Below are 8,520 nucleotides of genomic sequence, written 5' to 3' on the forward strand. Positions count from 1 at the left end.
TAAAGCAATAATATACTATTGTCCCGCCGTAAGACAGCATTTGGGTCACATTGGTTAAAGTGTCTCTAATGAACAAAATGGCATCTTACTATACATGCACCCCAATGTTCATTGCAGCACATTTACCATAGCCAAGACATAGAAGCAACCTAAATGCCCACTGATAAATGAACGTATAAAAAAGATGTAGTATATTTATACAATGGAATATTACTCAGCCATAAAAAATGAAATAATGCCATTTGCAGCAACACAGATGGACCTGGAGATTATCATACTAAGTGAAGAAAGCCAGGCAGAGAAAGACAAATATTTTATGATATCACTTATATGTGGAATCTAAAAAAATAATACAAATGAACTTATCTACAAGACAGAATTAGACCCAGAGACATAGAAAACAAAATTATGGTTACCAAAGGGGAAAGGGGGGTGGAGGATAAATTAGGAGTTTGGGATAAACATATGCATACCACTATATATAAAATAGATAACCAACAAGGATCTACTGTATAGCACAGGGAACTATACTCAATATATTGCAATAACCTGTAAGGGAAAAGAATCTGAAAAAGAATATATATATCAATATATATATACATATATATGTGTGTGTATATATGTATATATATGCATATGTGTATAACTGAATCACTTTGCTGTACACCTGAAACTAATACAACATTATAAATCAACTATACTTTAATTTAAAAAACTTATCGAAGCTTAAAAAATGGCATCTTATTACTAGGATTTAGTATTTTCCTAAAACTTTTGTCCATGGAGCTCATGTAGGGCTGGCAAAAATAGACATTTCTGAATCCAAAACCGGCCAAAGGAGTCATCAAGTGTCTGTCTTGAAACATTTAGCCAGCTCTTTAATAGAACGTTTCTTTGACATCTTTCACCTGCTCTCAGTTAATAGTTAGAACCTTGGAATAATTTCACATGCACAAATGGATTCCTTTTATCTGACAGTTTAAAAAGCAATTCATTTGAAATTGTACTTTTTGCTTCATTTAAATACTGCCCGTTACCAAATAGCCTTTGCTGCAGCTCTAATGACTCACCCGGCAGAAGAGAGAATTGGATTTTATGTACCTTTCAGATTCAAAGCATCCAGGAGCATTTCCTAAGCAAGGCCATGGAGACGAGTGGAAAGCGCATTTCGGGGTTTATCTTAGCCTAGTTGTGGCTTCAGTGACATTGGATTCTGAGTATTTTCTGTGATGTGACATAGTAGGAGACTGTCCACATGACCAGTTTTCAATATTTTGATAGGAAGGCTCAGTCTGTGGAGATAGGTACACTACATGTTTTCTTAAGTATTCATTCCTATGACATGAAGAGCCTCACCATTTAATTCATCTTCTTACTCGGTTTTTTTCGAGTTTACTTAAACGACCTTCTCCATGAATTGTAATTCCTCCTGCTGTGTCTTCCAGATAGCTGTATCAGTTGGCACCACCTAGGGCAGCAGTTCTCAAACTTGACCATGCTTTAGAATCCCCTGGAGGGCTTCTTAAAACTCAGATTGCTAAGCCCCACCCCAGGGTTTCAGCTTCAGTAAGTCCGGGGTGGGGCCTGAGAATTTGTATTTCTAACAAGTTCCCAGGTGAAGCTGATACTACTGGTCCAGGAGCCACATTTTGAGAACCACTGGGCTAGGTTATGCTGTGGTAACCACAAAAAAACAGTAAAACAACAAAAGTTTGCTTCAGGGTAGCAGAATATTCGACTCCAAAACGTGCTACTTTGGCATAAGGATTATTTTGAGCTGAAGGCAAATAAGAAGAAGCAAATACAAGAAAAACGTCCCCTATTTGCCTAAATGCAGGAAATAAATCTGTAGAGATTATTCCCCTCTGCTCTGTGCCAGGAAGGACAGAAGTTAATCACTGGTGACAACTCTAGAGCCTTATCAGGGACAGCACCAGAGGAATCTATCTACAAACTTTGCTAAAACTCGCCCTTATCCGCCATTGATCTCCCTTTATATTTGCCTTCTCACAATTTGCCACCCGTGGAAGCGCAAAGTCTTTTTCCTTTGTCTTCTCACCTTCTCTAAAGATGTACTTTTACTTTGTTAAAATGCTATATAAGCCCAAATTCTTCCCACCCCTTTGAATTATTCATTACTGGGTAATCCCATGTGTATGCACAAGGCACAGGTGAATAAACTTCTGTTTGGTTTTCTCTTGTTAATCTGTCCTTTGTTGGTCTAATTTACAAGGCCCCAGCCAATGAACGTAAGATAGATGGAGGGAAAATAGTTTTCCTCCCCTCCATTTCTTGTCTATCAAGAGGTGTGTCTTGAGGGAAGTTACTCACGTTCTTAGGAACAGCCACAGTCTCAGATATTGCTGCTCGCCATGCAAGAGGGAGGAGAGCCCACTGGAGGGTCTTGAGCTGGCAGCTGAGGACCCTGGGCTCTGCGCACCGCTGCTCACCACTCACTGGCCAGAGCCAGGCACGTGGCCCCAGCAACATGGGCAGGTCTGGAAGTGCGCTTCTTCCACTGCAGGCTGAACTCTGCACTCTGCAGTGGGCAACCCCCATGACAACCACACCAGGGCAAACCTCATCCCACTTCCTTGCTTTCTGGGACCTTTCTTGGCCACCCCTTCCCCCTCCCTGGTAGAGTTGGTCCAGCTTGTTCCAAAGCCCCTGACGTGCATCTCCGTTATAGCAATTACATCACGTGGTCTTGTGAAATGGGAGAGAGTATCTGTCTCCTCCTGGCCAGTGAGGACCTCAAGGACCTGCTGTCTTTTCTGCAGCTCTGAAACACAGTGCCCAGCACATTAGGTGCTTAATAAATGACGTATATATAGAATGAATGAATAAACACATTTTGGTTACAATGTGAAGAAGGTAAAAAATACTTGTCCCTGTTAGGAGGTGCCCCCTCTCACCATCACTTCAGCACCACCCCAAGGTCCCATTCATCTTCACTGTCAAGGTTACCAGTGACCTGTGGAGACATCTCAGCAGAACTGGACACTCTTGAACATACCCTTCTTTTTTTTTTTTAATATTAAGAAAGACAAACTTTGTAATGATTAATAGATTCATTTAAACAACAGTACATATAGTCATCATTGCCAGACTTAATATGAGATGTTAAATGTTTGATCCAATTTTCCTTCCCGGATAAGTTTTTCTTTCCTATCTCTGTCGGTTTTGAAAACATAATACCAGAAGAGGAGGGGCCCAATTCCAAACAGAGCTCCTAAAAGTGAGGTCTTGGGAGTGGGTCTGAAATTGGGATAGATATTTGCTGGTCTTGCATAGGTCCAACGAATCAATGCAGGATCTTCGATGACCCCATGACGGCTGGGGTCGTTGTACTGAAGCAGGTACTCGCATTTAAGCCGGGATCTTATGGCCAAACACTCAGCTTGTGCCTTCCGAGTTTCCAGAGATATGTCGTATTCAGCTGGGTCGAGGGTAGTGGGCAGGGTCGCCAGGTGCGACGGCTTGTACTTGGGGAACGACATCTTGGCGACCCGGTGCACAACTGCGCTTAAACACACCCTTCTTAAAACAGTCACATCCTTAACTTTTTTAACAGTGTGTGCTTATGGTTTTTCTCTTCCTTCTCCAACCGGCTCTGCCCTCGGCCCTCTGTGCCTCTATTCTAGGCCCTCTTTTCTTCTCTCTTTACACCCCTCTTCCCAGGAGAGCTCATCAATTCTCTGGCTGGAGTTATTTGCTCTCCGCTGCTGACTCGTAAGTGTGTATCTGGAAATGGAGTCTTTTCGGGAATTCTGACCCCCACGTCAGGAATCTGAGGCTGATCCTCGTCTTCCTGCCTCTCCCCCACTTCCTTCCAGTCTATCGTCACTCAGGCCTCAGGTTTGTCCCCTTATTGCCATCCTCATTATCACCTGTGGCTCCATGCCTCACCTGCACCCTTCGGCAGCCTTCTTAACTAGTGTCTGTAACCCCAGTCTTTCCATCACATTCCTTCCTCCAACCAGCAGCTAGGGTAAAAGGGAAAATCCGGTCATGTCCCTTCCTCCCATAAAAGCTTCAGAGACTCCCTGCTGCTCTCAAGCTAGACTTCCAGCTCCCGAGCTTGACATATAAGATCCTGCGTGATCTAATCAGTACTTTCACCATTGGCTGCACATTCAAGTCGCCTGGGGAGCTTTTAAACCACCTGGGGGCAGGAACTGGGCATTGGTATTTTATCCAAGCTGCAGCCAAGTGTGTTCTCTCTACCCTGCTCCCGACCCTCCCAGCTCCTCCAGCCCAATCTTTCATTATTCCCTTCCTTTCACTCCAGGCTCCAGCCACTCAGAATCTCTTTTAGGCTCTTTCTTGCTCTTCAGAGGTGACCCTTGCTTCATTTTCCTTGAACAGTCTTCCCACCTCCAAAGCCCCCTTTGTCTGGTGGTATGGACTGAATGTTTGTGTCCCTACAGAATTCACATGTTGAAACCTACTGTCAAATGTGATGGTGTTAGGAGGTGGGGCCTTTGGGAGGTGATTAGGTCATGAGGGTGGGGCCCTCATGGATGGGATTAGCACCCTTATAAAAGGGACCCCCCAGAGAGCTCCATCTCCCCTTGTGAGGACACAGCAAGAAGACAGCCATCTATGAACCAGGAAGTGGATCCCATCAGACGCTGAATCTGGTGGCACCATGATCTTGGACTTTCCAGCCTTCAGAACTCTGAGAAATAAATTTCCGTTGTTTATAAGCCACCCAGTCTGGGTATTTGTGTTATAGCAGCCTGAACTAAGACACCTGGCTAACTCTTTCTGTTGCTTCCAATATTAAAGGAGATATCATTTCCTCTGGGAAGCCTTCCAGGAGCACAGAAGTCTGAGTTAAGAGCCCCCTCTTCTATATTTTCATGGTGGCTTGTACTTCTATCAAATAATTCATCATGCTGTATTGTAATTGCCTATTTCCTTGTGTATAGTTTCCAGCAGACTCTAAGCTCTGTGGGGACAGGAACCATGTCTCCCCTGCCCACATCTCCCCTCACTGGATTTAGCAGGTCCTCAGCAAATACTTACGGAAGGAAGGGACAAGCATACCTGTTCCACATTCAGCAAATAGGGCTTGATCTGTTAGGTTTCTCCCACTGGCATCTGCCGTATGCAGTGTGTTCACCATCTTGTGTCTTTTGGTCCCCATAGTAGCCCTGGGGAACAGGCAGAGCCAGAATTAGCATCTGCATTTTACGGACGCTTCAGGAAGCTGAGGCTCCTGACAGTTACGTGGCCCACTTGAGTTTGCAAAGGAGTTAGAGGTGCAGCTAGGATTTGAACCTGGTCTTCTGCCCCTTAGCCATACCCTTCACCAGCCACACCACGCTACAGCTACTCGTTCTGACAGGTGTGCTAACTAGCTCTTTGGGTAGAGATAGAAGGCTATATATGCTATCCCTGTTTCCTTCCTGGTCATCTCCTGGTTACTGACTGATGGTGGGAACTCTCATCCAAGGCCAACTAGCAGAGGAAAGGTGCTCAAACAGGCTGAGCCTGGGGCTTCCCTGACATCAAGTTATGCAGCTGCTCTATGTTTTGTAAATCTGATTCTCAGATTTCTTGGATTTAAACAAGGGAATGACCCATCCCTTTGCTCACCATGTATTGAACACCTAACTGTAGAGCACTTTACCCTTATATAACTTACCACACCATAAGCCTATGAAGAATGTTATCAGTTAAAGACTAACCTACTGTGGAAAAGAAATCCAGCACTAGAATGTCATAGAGAACAAGCAGTTTCCTTTATGCAAGAGTCCCCATAGAGCCATCCAGGTTTGTAAGGCAGCTCTACTACTCATCACTCAGAGACCCAGGCTCCTGCCCTGTGGTGGCTCTGCCATCATCTAGGGCATTCTCATCATCTTCACGGTCAAAGCTGATTCACCTGGGCTTCCCTGGTGGCGCAGTGGTTGGGAGTCCGCCTGCCGATGCAGGGGACGCGGGTTCGTGCCCCGGTCCGGGAGGATCCCGCGTGCCGCGGAGCGGCCGGGCCTCTGAGCCATGGCTGCTGAGCCTGCGCATCCGGAGCCTGTGCTCCGCAACGGAAGAGGCCACAGCAGTGAGAGGCCTGTGTATCGCAAAAAAGAAAAAAAAAAGCTGATTCACCAGCACGCCTGGGTTTCAGCCCACAGGACAGAGGAGGAGAGCACAAGGCAGGAACACCCAATGTCAGAAGTCCCAGCCCCAGCCTGTGTCACTGCTCACAGTCCATTGGTGGAAACTTAGTCACATGACCACGCCAACCCAAGAAAGGTTGAAAATGCCTACCTGAGCATACTGTGCCCTGGAGAATCCTGTTACCGTGGAAGCAGAGGAGGAGGGATTTGGATGGGCAACTATCAGCCTCCACCACAGATGTGAAACTGTGACTTAAGGAGACTAAGTGGCTTGGCCAAGATCCCCAGGGTAATAAGTCACAGTCCAAGCCTCCACTCCAAGGTGCGGATCCCCGAGGGCACCCACTGCCCCTCTGATCGCTTGGAGCTTGTCAGTCTGAGAGTAGAAATAAGGCAGGTAGGGCTTACCACAAGGGACAGTAGGAAGGGCTCTTTGGCGAGGGACATGGCTCATAGGTGTCTCCACTTTAGACCCTTGCTGATGTTCTGCTGTTGGATTGGCCTCTCCACGCTTACTGTGAAACATGACATTGCACAAAAGCCCGATTTTCCTTTATAATTGGTGTATGAGCGGCCAAAGGCTACGGCAGCTTGGCTTTGTTTTTCCGTGAAAGGGCTCTGCTTTGTTTTCACATTTCTTGGTTTCTTTCTAATGACTCAGGTAGTGAGGTGGATGGACCTAGAGTCTGTCATACAGAGTGAAGTAAGTCAGAAAGAGAACATCAAATACCGTATGCTAACCCATATATATGGAATCTAAAAAAAAAAGAAAAAAGGTCATTTAGAACCTAGGGGCAAGACGGGAATAAAGACGCAGACCTACTAGAGAATGGACTTGAGAATATGGGGAGGGGGAAGGGTGAGCTGTGACAAAGTGAGAGAGTGGCATGGACACATATACACTACCAAACGTAAAACAGATAGCTAGTGGGAAGCAGCCGCATGGCACAGGGAGATCAGCTCGGTGCTTTGTGACCACCTAGAGGGGTGGGATAAGGAGGGTAGGAGGGAGGGAGACGCAAGACAGAAGAGATATGGGGACATATGTATATGTATAACTGATTCACTTTGTTATAAAGCAGAAACTAACACACCATTGTAAAGCAATTATACTCCAATAAAGATGTTAAAAAAAAAAAAAAAGCCCTGGCCTCTCTGCATCTCTGGAGGGGCCTGAATACATGCGTAGAAATGACCGTCATGCCAGGAGAAAAATGACAAGGGCAGGGAAAGAGAGACAGAGAAAGCATTGGAGGAGATTGTCATCAAAGGGAGAGGGATTCCGCCACAAGGGGAATTAGTAAATGCCTCTGGGACTGTCGGGACACACGTGTCTCCAGCTCAGGGGCACTGTCGGCAAGTCACTCCCCACCAGTAGACAATTTAACACAGCGAGCGTCCTTCTAGGCCCGGCTTTGTTGGGGAGGGCGTTACATTTCGAGTTTTAATGAGGAAGTTTCACTTTGCCCACTTCAGAGGCTTCTGTACAAACGCTCCTGCTAATTCCCACTCAAGGGAGAGCCATGGGGAAGACAGGGGAGGACCAAGGTCTAAGAACTGAAATGGAATACTTTGAACATGGGCTACTGCCCGGGGAACCTGAGTAGCTCCCCATGGCATCTGGGCAGAAATTCGGCCCCATTGTCCAGAAAGTGTGGGCAGTCAGCTCAGGCAGCTGTCTGTGGGGAGCTGGCCAGAGCCCAGGCCAGGGCTTGCTGGACATACAAACTCTTGTCCCCAGCCAGAGAACTGGGTGTCCTTTGGCTCAGTTACCCAGATAACATCAGAAACTTGGAGACAGGAAATTGAACAACCACAAGCAGTTTCGACCCCTCGGGAAGGATGTCTGAGTCTCCATAAGTGTCCACAGGAGCCCAGCGCCTGGCTACAGCGACTCTAGCGGCCCCCAGACCTCACTGGCTCGGCACCGCTGAAGTTTATTCTTCACGCAAACGAAGTCCGAATCGGGCGTAGAGGCAGGCGGCTCTTCTCCAAGCGGTTAGTCAGAGTTCCTGGTCCCTTCCCTCTCGTGGCCACGCCATCTTCAGCACTGGGCCTCCAGGGGAGCCAAACTCATCTGCGCTGAAATGGCAGAGCAGGAGAGACACGGAAAATCCATCCCCCGGGGAAGGTTTTTATGAGTCAGACCTGGACGTGCAGATTTCACTTCCACCCACATTCTGGGGTTAGAACTCTGCCAAGTGGCCAGGGCCGCAAGGGAGGTGGGAAGTACAGCCCAGCAGTGTGCCCAGGGAGCTGAGGACACGGTGAGTGGTGGGTGATGAGTGCCATGCACAAAGAGTCGTCTCCCCAGGGCCCCAACAAGAACAGTCACAACAGTATATCACGTTTACCTATCCTCGCTCGGGGCCAAGCGGTGCTCAGAGCACTTTAT

The 8,520-nt window shown here is 46.9% G+C and overlaps 2 protein-coding genes across 2 annotated transcripts in view; both read right to left on the reverse strand.

The window, feature by feature from the left end:
• Positions 1-5,136, reverse strand: part of SLC24A4 (solute carrier family 24 member 4) — a 181,445-nt gene extending 176,309 nt beyond the window's left edge. Inside the window, exon 1 of the mRNA XM_079912848.1 lies at positions 5,053-5,136. Coding sequence (XP_079768974.1) covers positions 5,053-5,131 — 79 coding nt within the window. The 5' untranslated portion in view covers positions 5,132-5,136. The remainder of the gene's footprint in view (positions 1-5,052) is intronic.
• On the reverse strand, positions 3,089-3,561 carry LOC307182472 (NADH dehydrogenase [ubiquinone] 1 beta subcomplex subunit 4-like). Its single transcript, XM_079913801.1, has one exon. The coding sequence runs from the start codon at positions 3,498-3,500 to the stop codon at positions 3,111-3,113; it is 390 nt and encodes a 129-aa protein (XP_079769927.1). The 5' UTR covers positions 3,501-3,561; the 3' UTR covers positions 3,089-3,110.
• Positions 5,137-8,520: the final 3,384 nt, after the last annotated feature.

The sequence above is a fragment of the Stenella coeruleoalba genome, assembly GCF_951394435.1.
Source record: "Stenella coeruleoalba genome assembly, chromosome: 2".
Taxonomy (NCBI): Eukaryota; Metazoa; Chordata; class Mammalia; order Artiodactyla; family Delphinidae; genus Stenella; species Stenella coeruleoalba.